This window comes from Mesoplodon bidens (genome assembly GCF_964165515.1).
Source record: "Mesoplodon bidens genome assembly, chromosome: 12".
Classification (NCBI taxonomy): domain Eukaryota; kingdom Metazoa; phylum Chordata; class Mammalia; order Artiodactyla; family Ziphiidae; genus Mesoplodon; species Mesoplodon bidens.
The window spans coordinates 20,340,969-20,364,864 of NC_138168.1; the positions used below are offsets into that span (position 1 = coordinate 20,340,969).

Here is a 23,896-nt window from a genome sequence, read left to right on the forward strand (position 1 = left end):
AATATCTTTCTTCATATTAGTTTGCATAATATTTAATTAAATTGCATGGATGCAATAACCAGCACAACTATGATGAACAATTGTGAACATAACCACAGTCAATATACAACTAGACTGGTGGGAGGAGAAGCTGGGTGGGGGGGACTGTTAAAACAGTTAATCTTGAGGTTTAGTGCAGGAAGAATCAAATTATAATGAGGAGGGGCTAAAGATAATTTGATTAGTAGGTTAGATGATGGTGTACAGGCCCAATGAGTAAAACAGTGTTGGAAGGATGCTCAGTGAGTAGGTTGTCACTAGAAATGAGAATCTCTGAATTAAGATCTCTCTGACTTAATAATGTGCAGTTTATGCCTCTATTGGGCAGATAAGACAGCTCTTCATGACATGAAAAATCTTATAAATGAAGGATAACTAAGTTCTAACAACTTAGTAAGATCTAATGGTTTATCTGATTTATTTGTCAGAAATGTACCAACTCCGTGTTTTATGACACAACAATTTTTCCATTTTATCTCAAATATTAAAATTAGGATTAGTTATTAATTTGGAGGGTTAGGAAGAAGTTGTGGATGTGGATGCAAACTGTATTTAGATTGTTGTGTTTTATGTAAATAATATTGATTATCTGGCAACTTCAGGTATAAGTTTTTACTTCATCTTGGTTCTACAAAATAAATAGATGCATTATTAAGTTTTATAAAGAGAATCAGCATTTAGATTGGATGAAAAACAACCAAGTGAACAGGTAAATAGGTTAATTGTAAGCTTTTTAAGTTTTAAAAGGGAAATGAAAACACTTTCAAATACTCATTTTTGTAATTAAGAACAGAGATAAAAATTTCTCAGCAATATAGCAACTGTTGTACACAGTATGTTTGAATTTTATATTGCAGTTTGATTAGAAAGAAACAAAGAGGGTAAACAGAGAAGATATTGACATTCATAAGGTAGGAAAGAGAGACAACTGGAACAATGATTAAAGAAATAAAGGAAAAGGTAGAGTTGATTACAACAAACATAAAATAATGACTATGCAATTGCAGAGACAGAACAAGAGAGTCAGGCTCAGCTGACCAGTTGGGGTTGGGCCTGGACTTTCTTGGGCCTAGACGCCCTGGAAAGGAGTGATCAGCTGTGAAGACTGTACATCACACAAGGAGGAGGGTACAGAAGGTTTGACTAGATTCAGAAAAAGCCTCCTACCATCCCCCATTAACTGGACTTGAAGTTGTGGTTGAAGGCAGCGAACTCCCTTTGAGAAACTATTTCCTATTTCCTCTGACTGAGTTAGGATTGTTTCTGAGACCATGTAGAGCAGCTTGTAGATGATTTCTGGGCTCATTGTGGACAGCTGGAATGGCTGGGGTTCTTCAGAGACTGACATTTGGAGAATTGAAAAGGCTAAAGAAAGATGACAGTAGTAATACAACACAGGACCAGAATTAATTTAGAGACTAGAAGTGATGCTAGAAAGGAAAATAAAAATAGAAATTACAAATAAGTAGATCTTTGCCATCAGTAAAAATCTGGGTCACTTACAGGTGTGTTTTTCCAATTGTGTTTTTGTCTGTGGACTTCGGTAGCATAGTTGTCTAATAAATATTTCATTATCTCAGTTTAACAATAGATTTCATTCCAGAATACAATTGTTATATAACAAAACCAGTATGTTGCAGAAAATGTTGATCAACCCAGTTTTAAGCTTTGTATATCCTTTGTTTGGAGGGAGTCAGGCATAAATGAAAATTCGTTATTAGACTTTTCTAGTGCATTTCTAGTGTATTATGCCTTGGGCATGACACATCAGTCTGGTGCTTATCTTTTGTTACCTGTCAGACCCCTCTGGAAAGAGCCTCTATACAATTTATCATCTGCAGTGTTTGTTTTGGGTATACATATAAATACATGTTGAATGCATTTGTTGGGGATACTGTGGTTTCCACAGCCAACTTACATAAAAATGTGTGAGATGAATGATGAAGGGGACCTTCTGAAGGAGGTATGAAGTTAATAATTAACGTGTTATTTATCAAAATACTGATAGCAAAGTTTTTATTATTCTATGTCAACTGTTTGAGTGCCAGAATGAATAAGGACTATGTGATTACACTAGTTTTATGTCTACACTGGGGAAGTTTATGAAGAAACTCGCTACTACACATTGAGTTTATAAATGTAATAAAAACTAAATTCAGAATTAGCATTAGGAAAGCATATTTAGCTTGATGAATCATTTAAAATAACTTCATTAGGCACTGAGTTTGAAGCATAAGTATGATATAAAAATGTTTATACCAATTTTGGTTGTCATTGAGAGAACAATCTTTGTTTTCTCAAAGTTTTTGTTTCATTCAAACAAAAATGCTTTGAGTTTAAATGACTAAAGGTAAGAAGCCATTTTCAAATTATATTTGAAATGCACATCATTTTACATAGTGATAGCCACTCATCCGTTTTAGAATATATTTAAACAACTCAGTTGTCAACATATTGCATTTCTCATTACTTCTTAATGTGTATGTACCCAGCTGTGACTCCTGTTATTCTCACAGACCATTCTGAACGTCTAGAATGTAGACTGGGAGGTATGTTGTGGTCAAGTCTGGGAGTATGTGGGTTTTCATTGGTTGAAGTTAAGAAAATACAGTGTAAGAAGCATGCCTACTCTGTGTGAGGCACAGTGGTAGACCAATGCACTGTGTTTGAAATAGTGGCAAATAGAGAATAGACTCCTCCATCTGGTGGGGAAGACAGCTTAAAACCTAAGGAAGCAGGACTTGCCTGGTGGCGCAGTGGTTGAGACTCCGCCTGCCGATACGGGGGACATCGGTTCAAGCCCTGCTCCGGGAGGATCCCACATGACGTGGAGCAACTAGGCCTGTGTGCCACAACTACTGAGCCTGCGTGCCACAGCTACTGAGACCCGTGTGCCTGGAGCCCATGCTCCACAGCGAAAGAGGCCACCACAGTGAGAAGCCCCCGCACCACAGCGAAGAGTAGACCCCGCTCGCCGCAACTAGAGAAAGCCTGCACGCAGCAACGAAGACCCAACACAGCCAAAACTAAATAACTGAATAAATAAATTTATTTTGAAAAAGATAAAAACACCTGAGGAAAAATAGGGTAACTGCTGTGTATAATGAGCATAAGCAGTGTGCTTTGGGATGGAGACAAGTACTTTCCACAAGGGAACTGGTTTACACTGTGTGAAGAAGGGACCCACTGCGGAGTGGCTGTGGCTTATCAAGTAGTGTCCTGTCATTGTCAGAGGCATCAAATGATAGACGTGTAAGAGAACAAATTAGTCTGAAAGTAAACTTGTAGCTGCAAATGATGGCTTAGAGAAAGAAAGTGATTAGTATACACATAATAGCTTTTTGAAATTTTGATTTCTAACTATTTAATTTCTTCTTGGATTAGGTTTTACTACTCCTGAGCCCATGGCAGAACTGTGTTTTCTCCCCCACCTTCCACAATTTTAAGGATTCCAGGTGACCCAGATTTTGTGAAAATATATGAGTCACACTCTCCCCAAGACCAGTCTAGACCAAATGTTGATAGTTCACTCTTAGGAGAATACAAAAACCAACAATATGATTTTAAAGTACACAATTTTTACAACAAAAGATATATTCTGCCTTTTGGGAAAAAGTTCCTTTGTAACTGGGATGGACATTATATTTAATAGATGTGGTAGATGTAGTAAAGTTGAGTCTTGGTGTCCACTTGACCCAACTCTTCATTGAGTAACCTCCTCTGTGCTTTCCTGCCTAGGGTCATATTTCAGAGAGAGAATGAATATGGGAGGAGCGGGGGAGATGGTGTGTGATATCCTTTTCCTGTTAACTGATGTCTAGAAAAGGACAGTGATTGTGTGCTGTACCAGACACTCTGGTGAAGTAAGCAGCAGCAGCACGAGGTTAACAAAGGCCTGATGGATTCAGGAGGGTGGATTAGATGTATAAAGAAAATCCCCAGGATGATCATGTACCCAATCTGAACAAATTCTTTGTCAGAATCTTCAGTAAAAATGAACTGTTATTAACCTTAGATATGGTATGTCCCTAAAGAATGTTTTACTGACATTCCCTACTCCAATGTCATGAAGTCATGCATTCAGCCAAATTCTTATCAGTGGTGAAAAGAATATAGATCAAAAACACATTCTTATTCCTCAAAATACACCCTATGCGTGTATGACATTGTGAAATTGAGGAAAATAGCAGCACATCAAGTTATCAAAATTAAAATCTATCTATCAAAAACCTGAGTGCGGCACTGAGTTGCATGATATGCCAAGAGACCTGGGTAAGATCTACTCTCTGCCCTGTAGATGCTCATGGCTCAATAGAGAAAACATCCACCCAGGTGGACACAAAAGGCTGAGCCTTCCACATTGAAATGTGGAACAGAAATGGGTGCCAGCTGGGGTGAGACCAGAGGCTTCTCATCCTCTGCAGCCTCTGTATATGTCGGCAGCAAGTGTGGCACCAGGGGAAGCTGTAACTGACTGAGGCCGCACTCAAGGCTAGAGATTCACCTACCCCAACTTACCCTACTTTTCCTGCTCTATGCTACTGGGTGTGCAAGTTTATAAAGACTTCTTGATTCTATTTTTATATTTTAAATGTGTTTTGTCTTTTAGGATTCAAAGTCTTGTTTTCAGATTTCAAGGTTTTTATCTCATTTTATACTTATTTTCATTTGCCTCAAATGTACCTCCTTCCAGTTCATTAAGTGCCTTTCTCAATGTTAAAAATTAGGTTTGTGTTTCAAATGCAGTGGCTAAGAGTACATTCCCTGAAGCCAAAATGTCTCTGTTTTAATATCAGCTCTATTACTTACTATCGGTGTCACATGGGGCAAATTATTGGACTTCTCTGTGCTTCATTTGGGCATTAATATTACCAAATGGAAGAGGTATTGTGGAGGGATTAAATGTCTTAATACATGCAAAGTGCTTAGAATAGTGCTTACAACACAGTGAGCACTCATGAAACAGGAATTAGTTATCATACATGCTTTAGTATATTTTAGACTGATTAGTAATATCTTCCCTAAGTTTTCATTTTTACAGCCTTAAAGAGTTTTACACTTTTTCTTTACATGGTAGAACTTCATTTGCTTTTCTATGTCATAATGAAAAAAATATATGTGGTATAATTTTATATAAACAAACACCTATTCACTTCTATCCCATTAAGTCTTTCCTAAGGTATAGTGATGAGAACTATATTTAGTATTCTAGTTATAGGCACATCATATTTTTAAAAAGATAGAATGCCTTCTCCTGTCATGTTTAAAATATTTTTGATGAGACCCAGTATTTTTATCTACTGCAGCCTATCAGTTGATATTTTCACCAACAGTTCTATAATGTTCTTGGATCTTATTTCAACTGTATTACAAGAATCCATTATCATAAATATTATATGTATTATATTATATGCTAAATGTACATTAAAATTTTTCTACAAGTCTTTTCTTCCTATTGAAGTATATTTGTTGCTTTTCTGCCCATCCACAAAGCCTTCAAAAATTACTTTGATCCTATCTACACAGATAAATATATTTTTAGGTGAAAATCTTAATTTCTCTGGAAAACATGGAGATTTCTTTTTTGGTTCACTATGAAAAAGCAAAGTAAGACTGGTATACCAGCATCAAGCCCAGAGAATTGACCGAACGTTTTGCTTCCTTTATTATTTCAGCTTCCTTTGTTATTTAGTTTTCATGTTATGAAAATAACATGTTGTTAGACCTTTATAAGAGCATTTTTTCCCTTCTCTGAAACTATTGATTAGGCTTTTTTTTTCTTGTATAGAATGTACTGTTGCAGATTTTGCTTTGCCCCCAAGGTTGCGATTTGCTCTGGGCTTGGTGCTGATGTTGCTTATTTGCCATCTTGCTGGGAATGGAAGCAAGATCCCAACTCTTCACTTGAGAAGCAGCCATATCATTTACACTGTGACAATTGCTTCACACAGAGGCTTTTTATAATGACAGTTTCTCTATAATTCTTGGGCGGATGTGGATATATATTATGTTCCACCTAATCTGCCAACTAGTATTTAGATTATTTTATTGCAAAGGTGGTGAGTATCTATGGTGGTAGAACTGGAAATGATCTGGGTCATCTCTGACATTTGACTCTATAACCTCTCCACAAATGAGCTTGAGGACAAGAAACTTGACACTTTTCCAAATAGTCCATCCCATTTTAGCCCATTATATTAAGTAAAATTTGGATTCTCTGTAACTTCCAAAAAATTTATTTGTAGTTTTCATCGATGCATAATTTCACTTCAAAGGATGGAGATGGCACTCTTAGGTTGGAATGTGAAGTTTTAAAAAAAGACTGAAATTTCTTATTGCTTTTCATGTATTCAGATGAAGGCTCCTAAAATGCAACACAGTTTAAGGATGAAAATTCTTTAAAATGTAAAGATGAAGGTCTAGTTTTTAGAATAAGTAGATATGTGGATAGTGTCTTTGTAAGAATATCTTATTTTCTATAAGTTGGGTCCTTGTGCATAATGATCTCAGGGACTCTCTAATTTAGTGTAAGACTAAAGTGACTTTGCAGAAACAGCTTGGTGGAAGGAATGAATTACTCACTAGGCCATAAAAAGGTGTTGAAGTTTTTCTTTTTCTATTTAATTATTTATTGCCATGTGGGATCTTAGTTCCCCTACCAGGGGTCGAACCTGTGTCCCCTGCAGTGGAAGCTCAGATTCTTAACCACTGGACAGCCAGGAAAATCCCTGAGGTTTTAAAATAAACTCCAAATGATGTTTATTTATCTGGGGAGCCAGACAACTTAAAAGGATAATAAATTGACCAATGTTTTAAATAAGACATGGAACAGATCAGAGTATACAAACATAGTTAACTGCCAGGACTACAGAAAGTGAATATTTTGGTTCTCTTTAATGTTTCTGAGTTTTCTTTATTTTCTTTCATATACTTCTTTAATGTTTAGAACATTCTTTTGAAATATTAGCATGTTTCAGCTATGCTATAAGGAAGCATTGGAAATAAGATTCTATATTTTAAAGGGTGTAATCATAACCCTGGAGATAAGGTGCCGTTTGGGGGATAAATATGGTGAAAAAAACCCTGAAGGAAAGGTGAAATTAGTGAGGAGAGGGGACAGAGTTGTGGAGCAGCTTGTCACCAGCAGAATCTTCTCTTTCTCTAAGCCCTTCTCGAGAAAACTTTGAAGGATTCCACATAATATTTTATCTAGGAAAGCTGTTTTGATTATGTCAACCTATTGGATTACTATCAGGTCCTGTTGGACATTCAAAGAAATCTCATTTGGTATTATTTATGAAGGAGAGATATGAATCAAATGTCCCTTCTGGCCTTGTGTTTCAACATGGTAGACCTTGGTTGCCATTCATTCATTCATTTATTAGAAAATACTTAATCAATTTCCATTTTATTCTAGTCAATGTATTAAGCTCAAGGGTATATCTAAAATGGCCCCTTCTAGGACTCTCCAATCCCTTGACTAGGTTCTCTTTGTCAGTCTTTCCTGATTTCACTTCCTATGCCATCTGTCTTGGATTTCATGTCTCATTATTTTAGCCTCTTACTTGCCAATATCTTCAACTTATTTTTCTCATTGTCTTCCTGAGTTTGTATCATCACAAAACCTCAACCTTGTGTTTTTCACAACCCCAACAGAGGTTTTCTGGAGAAAAATAATTTACCTGTGAATATTGGTGCCACTAAAACTTTAAAGTCTTCAGTTCTTTTAGACACTAGACATTTTTGTTTCCTGAGTTGGCTTTTTCTCGTTCTCTGCTATGTCTATGTCAAACCACTTCCATTCTTCTTAAACCTTTAGTTTTCCATATACTTACTGTCTGAGCACACCCAGAATGGATAAGAAAGATCAAAGTTTAAAATTAGTTTTAAATTCAGATTCTGCCACTCATTAGGTGCAATTAATCTTACTGAGGTATAGTTATGTCATCTGAAAAGCACTCATTAAACTTTGAGGATTCCCTTCTTTCTCTCCTACTCCTAATTCTCCTCTTCCTCCAGATTTTTCCTCTTCTCCCCTCCTCTAAACTTCTATCTTCTTTCTTCTTTACTTCCTCTTATGGAAGGAGATATATTAAAGTTATTCCTTCATTTCAACTCTAGTTTCCATACTTTTTGCCCTTTCAGGGATCTCACTTTAGCCTTTTTCTCCTTTCTTCAATATCCCCTTCTTTATAGACTCCTTTCATTAATATTTAAATACAATTCATGTAAGTCTTTTCTTCTGAAAAGCAACTTAAACTTTTCTTGGACCCCTATGCACTCTTCCAGTGGCCATCCTCTCTGTCTTCTTCTCTTGTATTTTTGAGTTGTATGTCCTGCCTGTCCCCACTCGATGGTGGTGGACATCTCTGGTGCACTTATTGTGTGTGGACCCAGGACTGAACACTTCTCAGTCCTCCTCAGTTTACTGCAGCCTGGCTGCTGCTCACATTCTTCCACTGAAACTGCTCTTACCAAGGCCTCCAGTGACCTGGTTGCAAAAAACAATGGGCAAGTTTTAATACTAACTTTATTTATCATTTCAGTAACATGGCCTGTTGGTGCTCCCTTCTTTTAAATACAGCTTTTATCTTTTTATGTCAATGAAGTCATCCTGTCCCAGTTTTTTCTTTCACATTCTCATCCTTTGTTCTCTGACTACTGTCAGGGATTCAATTTCTATGTTTAATCATTAAATATTGTTGTTCTCATTTTTATCTTAGTCCTTATTTTTTTCAGTCTCTGCTCTTTTTTTCCTTAATAATTCCAACCACTGTCAGGCCTTTGCCTTTTTCCTTTTGTTTCATCTTTTGGTTCTGACCCATATGGCTAATATTTGCTGCATACCTCCAGATGACACACTTATCTTAGATTCTTTATACCCAAAATAGAACCCAGAAACTCTCCTCTCAGGTCTCCTCCTCATTTGGGTTTCCTGGTCAGAAACCTTACTGCTATCTTAAATCCTTCTGTCTACTTTATTTCCTATATCCAGTCAATCACCAACCTTCCAAACCTACCTCCCAAATATATCTGTAGTATGCTCATTTTTTGCCTCATTTCCACAGCCATTATCCTAGTTCAGATCACTGTAATCTCTACCCTAGATTGCCCAAGTGGATATTGGGAGGTCTAAGTAGTTCCTTGGTTTATGGCTGCAGAAGTTCTTAATCCTAGAAGGGGCACCTAAGTATATACTTGGCATTTAAGGAATCATGATACTTGGGCTAAACTAATCATTGCCTTAGGGTTTGGAGAGATTGGTAAGGCTGGGTTATGCAGGGCCTCAGAGAATACTAATTTGATTTTTTCCTGAAGGAGAAGGTAAACTGTGGAAGTATCCTATGCAGAGAAATAACAAGACCAAAATTGTGATTTAGAGAAGTGATATGGGCAGAAGTCTGGAGGATGGATAGGAGAACGGTAACACTGAAGGTAAAGAGAAAGTTGGTAATGACTGTGGTAATCTAAGAAAAATGTGGGAAATAGAAGCACATACTTTTAAATGGGGAATTATTGAACAGAATTACCACACTGTATTTAACTCTTCCTACTTTATGCTGCTTTCAAGTTTTCACTATTATAACAAAGATGGCACTGGACATGCATATAACTTTACATATTTTGAATTATTTTCTTAGACCAAGTTGCTGGAAGTAGGAAAAGGGTTTAATAGGTATGGATATTTTTAGATAAGCTGATGTAAGTTTAATGTGTTCTTTGAAATGTCTTTTCTACAAATATTTTGAACACATTTCTTCCCCTTTTCTTTGAAGAATACATTTTAAGGAAACTGAAATTTTTTTCTCTTTGATATATTCTTTTAAATTTGATAATCACTGATCCTTTTTAACATTATTTCTAACACAGGTTAAAACTTGTTCTGACTTTTTTTCCCCTGTGCTGTACAGTAGGTCCTTGTTGATTATACATTTTAAATATAACAGTGTGTACATGTCAACCCCAAACTCTGATTTTATTAATGAGGGTATGTACATGAAAAATCAAGCAAGCAAATACAAAAACAAAAACAAAAATAAAATAAGAAACAAAAAAAACCAAAACAACTTGATGTAGGGATGTGGGATTTATTTATTTATTTTTCTTGCTGGCTGTTTCATGCATCTCCCCTCATCAACAAAATCAGAGTGTATGGTAAATGCGTTAATAACTATACCACAGACTATAGCCAGTATACAGGGGTTAAAACAAGGATTTTTAAAGTATTGACATTGAAAAGGTAACAGAGAAAATTAAAAGTAAATGAACAGAATCAGTGATATCTAGAATCTAAATAACACTGGTTACTTTATTGGAAAGAAACTTATTAGGTAAAATTATGCCTAAATTTAATGCTTGGCAGTACCCCTTTAGGTTAAATCTTTTAGTTAACTTGATCAGCCACTGAGTGGAAATGCAAAATGACAAACACATTAAGCCATATAAACAATGTTCAAAGGAAATGCTGTGATGAGAAAAACATGAATTATGAAAATATCTTGTAATATGAAATATTCTTTAAAGGCCATTCCTGTGTATGAACTGAAGTCATCTGATAGAATGATAGTAGAAAAGTATCTGAAGTGTGAAAAGCTTCTCTGGTGGAAATGTCAAAAGAAATCAGAGTCAACCTGTTGTAGTAGAATTTTGAGACTGTCCAAATTAAGCATAAATTAGATTTGAATGTTCACACATATCTGTGTTTATGCTCATGGTTTTTCCAGCTTCGTTTATTGACTTCTTTCTATCTTTAGTTCAAGTGTCCCCTCTGCTGTTTAAGCTTGGCCTAGTTTCCCTGAAGACTCTCTGAAGACCCTATTTATAAAACAGTCTGCCTGTTTAATAGCAGTGCTGTAGATTACAAGCATGAGTATGTTGGCTTCCCACTGAGAACCCTCAGACTACTTGACATACCCTCACCTCTCTGAGAGTTTCCACTAGCTTACTATGTTCAGAGTCTAGAGATGCTTAGAAAAGGGAGGGATTAGAGCCTGACTGAATAGGAGTCATCTCTCATGAGTTCAGGGCCCATGAGGTAGCCTAGAAAGAGGTATCTTTGAAGCAAAGATCCTCAGTAATGCACAGTGCCTGGGTTAAGATAATCATGACTAACATCTATTTAGTACTTACTACGCATCAGGCACGGCTTGTCCGACTTAATGGTGTAACCAGGAAATTTGTCAGCTGTCCCTGTAATGTCAACTACTTGATAAACTTTTCTAAACTGGTTGGTAAACAGCTGCTGACAAGAGTCCCTTAAAGGTACCCCAACCCTCTGAACTTCTCTAGCTCTCCTACTGTTTCCCTGGGGCCCTTAGACCTCTCCATAATCCATCTACTAAAGAGTTAACACCTGGTCCTGCAGGGACCCTCTAGAATCCTGCTCTGGCTTCCCAGCACCCCAGCAATGATTCTGGGGCATTCTGACTGACTGTATTCATTAACAATGCATTAAGCACTTGTGCTCTGGAGCCAATTACCTGGGTTCGAGTCCTAGCTCTACCACTTACAAGATGTGTGGGCTAATTAGTCTTTCTTTGACTCAGTTTTACTCATCTCTAAAATGGAGATGACAATGTATCTATCTCAAGTGGTTGTTCTGAGACGAAACACAGAGCATTTAGAAGAGAGCTGACACATAGTAGGTAAAATAAAAGTATTTGTTATTTTTATTATCTGTACTAATGGTTAAATATCTTGACCATCTGCACTAGCCACCACTGCTGGGGAAAAATAGGTGGTCTCTCCTGTTATCATTGTGCCCAGGGCCTCTAGCACTGCTGAATATTTTGAACAACATTCCAGTCTTTTTGAGATCTGGCTATATGGGAATTGAATATCTTTCTTTTCTTCTTTACTTCCTACTTTATACTTTAAATTGATTGCCAACATTTAAAAAAAATCATAAAATTTCATATGAAAATCCAGATTTCTGGCATTCCTTGGAAATTTGGAAAACTGTCATCACTAGGGCCATATTTTGTTATGGCAACTATTGGCTAGATCCACACGTTGGCTCCTTCCTTGGATGGATGTCAGCTTTGGTGTTCAACATACAGCCCACTGCATCTCTATTACCAGCTCAGCATTGAGTTTGCTGCCTCTGAACTAGGGTAGCCTAACTATCTCTTTCTTTGTAACATGGGAGCCTTCAACTTCAATAACAACACTTTATTGCCTATACTAGATTGTAAGATTCTTTATGAAAGGGACCATGTTTTGTTTATTTTTATGTCTTTGATTTTGCCTTATCCATAGTCCTCATTGTTTGGACTGATGAAGTTTAAGCTGATAGTGACTTAAGATGGTTTTAACCCTTATTCAGGAAAGAGTTGTTAAAACACAATAAAATTGTAGAAGAATATGTAAATAAGGGAGTTGAGTGAACAAATTTTTAGAAGTCATACAGATAATCTTATAAAATAGAAGTGGAATTTCATGTAGTTCAGCTGTCTGCTATGGTAATTTGGGAAGCTCCCCAGATAATTCCCATTCTTCCTTGGCAGTCATATGACCTTGAACAAATCATTTAACCCTGGTGAACCTGTTTATGCCTTGGCAAAACTTAGGTGATAATAAATGTTCCCTAAAAGTTGTGAGTATTAAATAATATATAACATATTTTTTGGTTATAAAAATACTTGTAAAATGTTAATATACTTTTGGGAATTGTACTTATAGCAGTGTTTACAGATGAAAATACCAAGGCTCCCGAGGACTTGCTACTTAGTGGAAAAGTCAGAATTAGGACTCAAATCACATGAATCTTGACTAGTAGATTTTTTTTTTTACTGAAACATCATTCACATTGTAACTAAATGTAGTTAAGAGATTAAAGAGAATACAAATACTTATTGGAGGTGAGGTAAATCAGAGATCCACTAAATTTGTTTGAGCTATTATAGAAATGATCATTTTAGTATATAAAGGAAAATCAAAGGACTGAACTAAATGTATTCTTCATTTGAAAAAAAATTGAGCATCTATTTTGGAGTCAGAGGCACATACTATGACTTAGTTCTAGGGTTTTTATTGGTGAAATTCTCATTTTAGGAACTCGATAAATTGTCCTTGTTTTTCTCTTAATAAACTTCCCCTTTTGGTCTGGTTTATATAAAGGCAGGTGAAAATTACTAAAATAAACATTCTCTGTGTTTGAGTCTCTGAAATTTAGGAAGCAGAATGGCATTTTGGAAACCAGAGGACCTGTTTGCATCAATACTCTCTACTTTCCATTCACCTTTGTGACCTTGGGCAAGTTACTCAGGGTCTCACTTTTCTCATTTGTAAGATGGAGATTCTAACATCTTGAGGGTTATGCTGAAGAAAAATGTTCCTGACAGAGTGCTCAATTGTAGCACATTGTTATTTGGTTGCAGTTAGACTTTGAAGCTGGAAGAAATCTTAAAATTTGTTTCATTTGATTCCATCAATCTGTGTATGAGAGGATCCCTAATGAATCAAACTAACACAAATATTAGTCTGCTCAGTTTCCTTTGAAATTCGTGTAACTGGCCTAATACGTCATTTTCTAAAGAAGACTTCTTAAAAATAACTAGAGACATGAATATGCAAAAGCATTTACCCAAATTACAACTATATAATGTATATTTCTGGCAATGCAATCTTAGAAATTGTGAATATATACAATAAGGCTAGTATGTCACTGTCAGAATCCTATCCAAAGTGCATAGGGAAAAATTACACAAATATTTGAATAAAATTATAAACTATTAGAAAAAAATAAATGAGTATAACAATAAATATCACATGATCCAAATATAAGATTATCTGTAGTGAAAGACCACAATTTTCTAAAAAGTGAAATTTGAAATCACACAAGATGTTAAAAAAAGAAAAAAACAGTATGGCCAACTTAAAAATTGCTTCAAAATTTAAAAGGCTAGATCTCATGTTAAGTGTTCCTACCATAATAAAATTAAAAAAATTTAAAGTATAATGTTGGTATTTAGTATACATTAAGTGCTTAATAAATATTAGTTCCTTGAAAAAAAATCACACGAAGACTTTATCCTATGAAATATATCTTTTTAAAAAACATGGTAACAATAAGAACAATGTATCATAACTACACGTAGACACAAAACAGTTAAATTCATGTTTCTTCTTTTAGTCTTCAGAGATTGAATTGATTTAATTGACAAATGGTACAGTTGTTCCCCAGCAACCACTCTGGACATGTATTTATAACTTGTCTCCAGGGATGGAAACTTCAGAAATAGCTCTTCAAAAAGAAAATAGCTCGAAACATTTTAGAATATAGTTTTTGACCCTGACCCTCTGACCTCAAACCACAATGAGGAGTTTGTAAAAAAAAAAAAATTAAAAATACCAGTGTCAGCATAATTCCATCCAGGTTCATCCAAGTTGTTACAAATGGCAAAACTTCATTTTTTATGTCTGAATAATATTCCATTATATATATATATATATATATATATATATATATATATATATGCCATATTATCCTTAGTGAAATAAGTCAGACAGAGAAAGACAAGTACTGTATATTTTCACTTATATGTGGAATTTAAAAAAATGAACAAATATAACAAAAACAGACCTACAGATACAGAGAACAAACTACCAAATGTGAGAGGTGTGGGGAGGGATGGGCAAAACAAGAGTAGATGATTAAGAGATACAAACTACTAGGCAGATAATAAATAAGTTACAAAGATGTAATGTGCAGCACAAGGAATATAGTCAATATTTTATAATAACTTTGTATGGAGTATACTCTATAAAAATATTTAAGATTGTACACCTGAAACTAATATAATATTTTAAGTCAATTACACTTCATTAAAAAAATCAGAAAAGTTGACTTGGTAGAAGTAATGACACCTACACAAAACTTAGAATAGAATCTGTAGTCAGTACATTATGATGTGTATAAAGTATCAAGCCATTTGAGTAGAAAATAATTGATTCTTTTAAAAATTATTTCAGTGAATTAAAAATAAAAGTGGATAAATGAAAAAAATCAATGTCAGCTTTTTATTTTAAAGAATTCTTATTTATTTCAGTTGTGACTCAGGACTGCAGGGATGATTCTGTCCACTGATTGGGCAGAGACACCAGAGCCCTCCATCCCCAGCCCCTGCCTCACTGTCCAGCTCCCCACAGGGGAATTGCCCTTGGCAGCTCTGTCAAGGGATCCTGTCAAAGATTATAACTAGAGTGTTGAAGTTAGGTTATTTTGTTTTAATATGTTTTTCTTTAGGTTTTCCCAAGCTATAAAACAGTTTGAACATGACATTGTTTCACACACATAAAATACAGTCACAAAATAGAATTTTATGAAAGCATGTGCTTTTTTGAAGTAAATATTGATGCAATTAGGATGAGGGTAAGAAGAGGAAAATCTAATTCCTTAGGTATAATACTTATATCTCTGGTCAAAAACATTAGAGATCCTAAAAAAAGAGAGAGAAAAATTATAAAAGAGGGATTTTTGAAGCTAAAATGGGTTTGGTAAAATTACTTAAGAATAAATAATGCAAAATATCCCAGAGTAAAAGATATAGAAAATCTTGACTAGTTGGGCAAGATTTTAATTTATTTGGTGATATTTTTTGTACCACATATAAAAGGAGATACAGAAAATCCATCCTGTCAGCAGAATGTTGAGCCTCTTAATTTTGAATTATTCAAGTGGATGTGGAAACAAATTTACCTTGTTTTTAAAATCTCCTAGAGTCATTTTTATATCATCATTCTTTCTTGACCTCCAAATTTCATTGTATGCATGATCTGTTATTTGACTTTTTGTTTATTAATTATTACAGGACATCAGAGATGAAGGTAATGAGACTAAAGCCAGCAGGATGAGTAACTTAAGAAAGACAAGAAAGGAAGTCACTAAACTACATATGTTTTCAAATGAAATAGGAGAAGTGGATATAGCCAACTCAAAAGGTATCTTGCTACTATGATCCCCGAATAATATGTAGTCAAAGACAATCTATTTGGTCTCTTCTTCATAAAACATTTTTATTCTCTTCTATGGGAGAAGCAAAGAAAGAAAGAAAATTTATTCCTACATAGGCAACATAAAAAATGGAAAATATAGGCTTGCAGTATAAATATATAAAAATAATAAAAATATTTAGAATTTAAAGGGAGTAGAACTAGGAAAATAGTAGTGTGAACAAAAGAGAGTACAGAACAGAAGGAACATATGAGTAAGAAGAGAAGCATATTTCTGCTCTGAGAATGAGTACAAAGATCATTACTGAGAGAGGCCACAATAAAGATGTGGATCAAGTTTTCATAACACATGTTGGAATTCCAACTAGACTCCAGTGGATTTGAAACAGTGCTGAAACTAGGAGTTGATTTGGACAACAGTCTCAATTCTAGGAGGAGTGATGTTCCAAGGCAGGGGCAGTACAAATGGCCAGTGCATGGCAACAATAAAATGCAGTTAGACTTTTGTAAACTTTATTATTGTTTTAAAATTCTCTTCAGAAAATGCAACCCCATATGGCTGAAAACCAGGGTGAACTACTCCCACTTCCCTTTACTTGGTACGTCACTGCCTAGGAATAAATTATTTTCTCAAGTATTCCTCTTTACATCATATTGAAAGACAGTTGAAAACAGTGCCAATATTTTTAAACATTTTTCTTTCTTTTTTTAAATTGATGTATAGTTGATTTATAGTATTGTGTTAGTTTCAAGTGTAGAGCAAAGTGATTCAGTTATATACATTTTTTCAGATTAATTTCCATTATAGGTTATTACAAGATATTGAATATTGTTCCCTGTGTTATACAGTAAATCCTTGTTGTTTATGTATTTTATATATAGTGATGTGTATCTGTCAATCTCATACTCCTAATTTTTTCCCTCCCCACTCTCCCTTTCCCCTTTGGTGACCATATGTTTGTTTCTATGAAAACCGTTAAATCTACTACAGAAACCATAAGTCCGTTTCTGTTTTGTATATAGATTTGTCTTTTTTAGATTCCACATATAAGTGATTATCATATATTTCTCTTTCTCTGTCTGACTTACTTCACCCAGTATGATAATCTCTAGGTCCATCCATGTTGCTGCAAATAGCAATATTTCATTTTGGGGGCTGAGTAATATTCCATTGTGTATATGTATGTATATATATATATATATATATATATATATATATATATATATACACCTCACACCTTCTTAAACCAATCATCAGTTTATGGACACTTGGGTTGTTCCCATATCTTGGTTATTGTAAATAGTGCTGCTATGAACATTGGGGTACACGTATCTTTTTGAATTAGAGTTTTCATCTCTTCTGGATATATGCCCAGGAGTGGGATTACTGGAACATATGGTAGCTCTATTTTTAGTTTTTTAAGGAACCTCCACACTGCTTTTCATAGTGGCTACACCCATTTACATTTCCACTAATGGTGTAGGAGGGTTCCCTATTTAAATCTAGCATTTATTTGTAGACTTTATGGTGATAGCCATTCTGACTGGTGTGAGGTGATACTTCACTGTGGTTTTGATTTGCACTACTCTAATAATTAGTGATATTGAACATCCTTTCATGTGCCTGTTGGCCATCTGTATGTCTTCTTTGGAGAAATGTCTATTTCATTTTGATAAAATGGCCACACTACCCAAAGCAATCTGCAGATTTAATGTGATCTCTATCGAATTACCTATGACGTTTTTCACAAAACTAGAACAAATAACTCTAATATCTATATGGAACCACGAAAGACCCAGAATTGCCAAAGCAATACTGAGGAAAAAGAACAAAGCTGGAGGTATAACTGTCCCAGATTTCAGACAATACTACAAACCTACAGTAATCAAAACAGCATGGTATTGGCACAAAAGCATCATATAGATCAATGGAACAGAATAGAGGCCCAGAAATAAATCCACATACCTAAGGTCAATTAATATTTGACAAAGAAGGCAAGAAGGTACAATAGAGAAGAAACAGTCTCTTCAGCAAGTGGTGTTGGGAAAGTTGGACAGCTGCATGGAAATCAATGAAATTAAAACATTCTCTCACACCATATACAAATATAAACTCAAAATGGTTTAAAGACCAAAATATAAGACATGACGCCATGAAACTCCTAGAAGACATGAATTGTAGCAATATTTTCTTATATCGGTCAATATTTTCTTTAGGCCAAGGCAAAAGAAATAAAAGCAAAAATAAACAAATTGGTACCTAATCAAATTTAAAAGCTTTTGTACAGCAAAGGAAACCATCAACAAAACGAAAAGACAACATATGGAATGAGAGAAAATATTTGCAAACAATGAGACCAAGAAGACGTTAATATAAAAAATACACAAACAGTTCATAAAACCCCATATCAAGAAAACAAACAACCTAATCAGAAATGGGCAGAAGACCTTAACATTTTTCTTTATTTCTACAGAAAGGATTAGAAACCAAATGGTGTGTCACAAATTGGGAGATACCAACAAACCAGTCATGGGACCTGACTCTGCTGAATCTCATTTGCCAGAAGATGACAAGGACTCCAAAGATCAGACAATAGTGATAAAGCCATTGCCCCTCAAAATATCAGCTAGTGCTCCTGGTGGTGAATTTCACCCAAACTCCAGCTATACTGGTAAGGACTCTGGGACAAACTGGCATATGGGTCTAGTTGCTAATCCCAGATTTGTTTTTGAATTAGTGACATTGTGTTGTTGGTTGAAGATGCTAACCTGAAAGTCAGAACACTTAAAATAATTTATACACCTATCATTTATAAAATGCTTTACAGTTTTCTTTCCCCACTAGGCTGCTCATCTGGAAAATGGGAGGGTTGCAATACATGATCTCTCAAGACTTTTCTAAAAGTAAAATTGTTATTATTATTATTTTAGATTTTATTCCCCCATAGGTCATTACAGAGTGTTGACTATTCACTGTGTTATACAGAAGATTCTTATTAGTTATCTATTTTATATATATAGTGTGTATATGTTAATCCTAATTTATCTCTCCCCCCTTTCCCCCTTGGTAAATGTAAGTTTGTTTTCTACACCTGTAACTCAATTTTGTTAGTAGGTTCATTTGTACCTTTTTTTTTAAGATTCCACATATAAGATGATATTTGTCTTTCTCTGCCCTTCATACTTCCCTCAGTATGACAATCTCTAGGTCCATCCATGTTGCTACAAATGGCATTATTTTGTTCTTTTTAATGGCTGAGTAACATTCCATTGCACATATGTACCACATCTTCTTTAACCATTCCTCTCTTGATGGACATTTAGGTTGCTTCCTTGTCCTGGCTATTGTAAATAGTGCAGCAATGAACATTGGGGTGCATGTATCCTTTTGAATTATGGTCTTCTCTGGATATATGCTCAGTAGTGGGATTACTGGATCATATGGTAGCTCTATTTTTGTTTTATTTTATTTTTTATATCTTTATTGGAGTATAGTTGCTTTACAATGTTGTGTTAGTTTCTGTTGTACAACAAAGTGAATCAGCTACAAGTATACATATATCCCCATATCCCAGCCATCTTGAGCCTCCCTCCCACTCTCCCTATCCCAGCCCTCTAGGTGATCACAAAGCATCGAGCTGATCTCCCTGGGCTATGCAACAGTTTCCCACTAGCCATCGATTTTACATTTGGTAGTGTATATATGTCAGTGCTACTCTCTCACTTCATTCCAGCTTCCCCCTTCCCACCCCCATGTTCTCAAGTCCATTCTTTACGTCTGTGTCTTTATATCTGCCCTGCCATTGGGTACACCAGTACCATTTTTTAATATTCCATATATGTGCATTAGCATATGGTATTTGTTTTTCTCTTTCTGACTTACTTCACTCTGTATGACAGACTAGGTCCATCCACCTCATTAGAAATAACTCAATTTATTTCCTTTTTATGGCTGAGTAGTATTCCATTGTATATATGTGCAACATTTTCTTTATCCATTCATCTGTCGATGGACATTTAGGTTGCTTCCATGTCCTGGCAATTGTAAACAGTGCTGCAATGAACATTCTGGTACATGTCTCTTTTTGAATTATGGTTTTCTTAGGGTATATGCCCAGTAGTGGGATTGCTGGGTCGTATGGTGGTTTTAATTTTAGTATTTAAAGGGATCTCCATACTGTTCTCCATAGTGGCTGTATCAATTTACATTCCCAACAACAAAGGGTTCCCTTTTCTCCACACCCTCTCCAGCATTTATTGTTTGTAGACTTTTTTGACGATAGTCATTTTAACTGGTGTGAGGTGATACCTCATTGTAGTTTTGAGTTGTATTTCTCTAATAATTAGTGATGTTAAGCATCTTTTCATGTGCCTCTTGCCCATCTGTATTTCTTCTTTGGAGAAATGTTTATTTAGATCATCCACTCATTTTTGATTAGATTATTTGTTTTTTTGATATTGAGCTGCATGAGCTGTTTGTATATTTTGGAGATTAATCCCTTGTTGGTTGCTTCATTTGCAAATATTTTCTCCTAATCTGTGGTTTGTTTTTTCATTTTGCTTATGGTTTCCTTTGCTATTCAAAAACTTTTAAGTTTAATTAGGTCCTATTTGTTTATTTCTGTTTTTATTTTCATCACTCTCAGAGGTGGATCAAAAAGGATCTTGCTGCAATTTATGTCAGACAGTGTTCTGCCTATGTTTTCCTCTAAGAGTTTTTCATCATAGTTTTGGAAGTCTTAGCCATGGCAATCAGAGAAGAAAAAGAAGTAAAAGGAATCCAAATTGGAAATGAAGAAGTAAAATTGTCACTGTTTGCAGTTGACGTGATACTATATATAGAAAATCCTAAAGATGCTACCAAAAAACTACTACCACTCATCAATGAATTCAGTAAAGTTGCAGGATACAAAATTAATATGCCCAAATCTCTTTCATTCCTATACACTAACAATGAAAGATCAGGAGAAATTAAGGAAATAATCCCATTTACATCAAAAAGAATAAAATACTTAGGAGTAAACCTACCTAAGGAGGCAAAAGATCTGTACTCAGAAAACTATGATACTGATGAAAGAAATTGAAGATGACACAAACAGATGGAGAGATATACCATGTTCTTGGATTAGAAGAATAAACATTGTCAAAATGACTATAATACCCAAAGTAATCTATATATTCAAAGCAATCCCTGTCAAATTACCAGTAGTATTTTTCACAGAATTAGATGAAAAATTTTACGATTGTATAGAGATACAAAAGACCCTGAAAAGCCAAGGCTATCATGAGAAAGAAAAACGGAGCTGGAAGAATCAGGCTCCCTGACTTCAGACTACACTACAAAGCTACAGTAATCAAACAGTATGATATTGGCACAAAAACAGAAATATAGATCAATGCAAGAGGATAGAAACCCCAGAGATAAAACCATGCACCTATGGTCACCTAATCTATGACAAAGGAGGCAAGAATATACAATGGAGAAAAGACAGTCTCTTCAATAAGTGTTGCTGGGAAAACTGGATAGCTACATGGAAAAGACTGAAATTAGCACATTCTCCAACACCATACACAAAAATAAATTCAAAATGAATTAAAGACCTAAATGTAAGACCAGATACTAAAAATTCTGTTATTCTAAATTTATGGGTTATCAATAGTGATATAGCTATTTTGGCCTATGAGTGTATTGGTCAAAAATCTGTGGGATCCAAGTGATAGAAATTAATTTTAAAATTATTTATTCCACATAGGAATCCATGATGAAAAGTTTGAACAAACAAGGTTTGGAAAGGTAGAAATATAGCAGGGTGTAAGGTTAAAGATACACTGTCTACTGGGCTACTCTCACTTCTGAAACCAATTTCAAGACTGGGAGTTCCCTAAGACTAACCTTAGTTTTGATAATTAGCTATAAGAACTCACCGAAGGCTATTATCCTCAAGGTTATGGTTTATTACAATGAAAAAATACAGATTAAATTCAATTAAGGAAAGGTTTCATGATGAAGAGTCCAAAGAAGTTCTAAGCATGGAACTCCCACTTGTCCTCTGCCACTGAAGTCATGGACAAACACTATTTTCTTGGCAAAGGTGTGTGCCAATGTAAACGGAGTATTGCCAACCAGAGAAGCTCACCTTAGTCTTGGTGTGCAGGTCTTTATTGGAGCTCCACAGTCAACTGGCCACACGGCTGACCTCAGTCTCCAGCTCCACTGGGGTCAAGCTGATGCCACATGACTCAGTAATAAATGACATTGCTGGACTTTCTAGTGTGACCAGAGACACAAGGAAAACAAAGGCACTCTTGTCAGGCAGGACATTCTAAGGGCTTAGAGATTACCAGTAAGGGCCAAGGGTAAAGGCCAGAGCTCTCTTTGGGCAAGGTTAAATTCTTTACCACACACAGGGCTTAAGAAGGACACAGAGACTGAAAGTGAACACTGTCAGGCTCCTTATATATTAATTTTCTGTTGCCACCATAACAAATTTAGCATTTTAAAAGAACACAATTCATTATCTCACAGTTCTGTACATCGGAAGTCTAGGTTTGCACAGCTGATTTCTCTGCTCAAGTATGTCAAGGCCAAAATCAAGGTGCTGGCCATCTTAGTTCTTAGCTAGAGATTCTAGGAAATGATACACTTCCAAGATCATTCACACTGTTGGGAGAATCCATTTCCTTGCAGTCATAGGACTGAGGTTCCTGTTTCCTTGCTGGCTGCCAGCTGGGGTGGCCCTTAGCTCCTGGAAGCATTTGGTTCTATATCTCTGAGCCAGTAGTGCCTCAGATGTTTCTCATGTTTGGAATTTCTATGAATTCCTCGTCTTCCACACCTCTTTTCTGCCTACAGCTGGAGAAAGTTCTCTGCTTTTAAGGGCTCATGTGAATAATACAAGACAATGTCCCCGTTTTAAGGTCCATAACCTTAACTACATCTGCAAAGTCCTGTTTGCCCTGCAGCTTAACATATTCTACATGTTCCAGGGTTTAGGGTGTCAACATCCTCAGGGGAAATTCATACCATCTCTCATGTCTGCATTTCTCCATGGCTTCATGAATGTCTCTTTCTGTGTTTGGCTTCACGAATTTCTCCATGAAGTGAAGAACATGAGCACCAGCAGCCTCTAAGCATCAGGGACTATCAATACAAATGCCACAGGGGCCAGGCAGATAATGCCAATGAGTGAGGTGTGCTGGTGAGAAAGTAGTGAGTGCTACTCACTCAGAGACCACATGGCTTGCAAAGCTGTGAATATTTACTGTCCGGTCATTTACAGAAAACATTTGCCAACCCATGAATTAGAGGATGCATACATACCCCATTTGAAGTCCACCTCAGAGTTCCAGCCAATGGTTGCTGCAGAGAAATGTTCACGCAGTGTTGCCAAATCTTTCTCTTTTTTCAAGAGAAGGTTGAACTCAAGATTTTTATATGAAATTTTCTGATATTTAAGTGTCAACTAATTTTAAAAATTTCCAAACACTGGGAAGGCTAATGAGAAAATATCTGCTGATTATGCTGGCTCTTTCACAGTTTGTGACCTTTGTTTTATATAGTTTCAGGCATAAAGGAGAAATGGAATTTACCATTATTTAGTCTCAAGTCAAAATATCTGAGAAAAGAACTGTGTCATGAGCTCTCTTCTCACCAATCAAATATGACTAGGGGTGTGGGTATAACCATTGATTGATTCAACTTTATTAATTCACAGTCTTCTTCTTTGGCCCAGGGCTAGATTTTTTACAGGCCCCAAGTACCCGAAAGTATCCCACTCCAAACAAACAACCAATAAATAATTTCAAAATGAATATAAAAATAAATCTCCAAGATAAGATAAATCTCCAAGAATTTCAATGTGGTATTTTCTTCTCTGTATTAACTACTTTGAATTTATTAAAA

General features: G+C 35.5%; 1 protein-coding gene across 1 annotated transcript in view; it reads left to right on the forward strand.

Moving 5' to 3' along the window:
- Nucleotides 1-1,972: 1,972 nt before the first annotated feature.
- Nucleotides 1,973-23,896, forward strand: part of LGSN (lengsin, lens protein with glutamine synthetase domain) — a gene marked incomplete at both ends in the record, with an annotated part of 29,279 nt that continues 7,355 nt past the window's right edge. The window contains 3 exons of the mRNA XM_081250878.1: nt 1,973-2,002; nt 15,852-15,981; nt 18,468-18,665. Coding sequence (XP_081107004.1) covers nt 1,973-2,002; nt 15,852-15,981; nt 18,468-18,665 — 358 coding nt within the window. The remainder of the gene's footprint in view (nt 2,003-15,851; nt 15,982-18,467; nt 18,666-23,896) is intronic.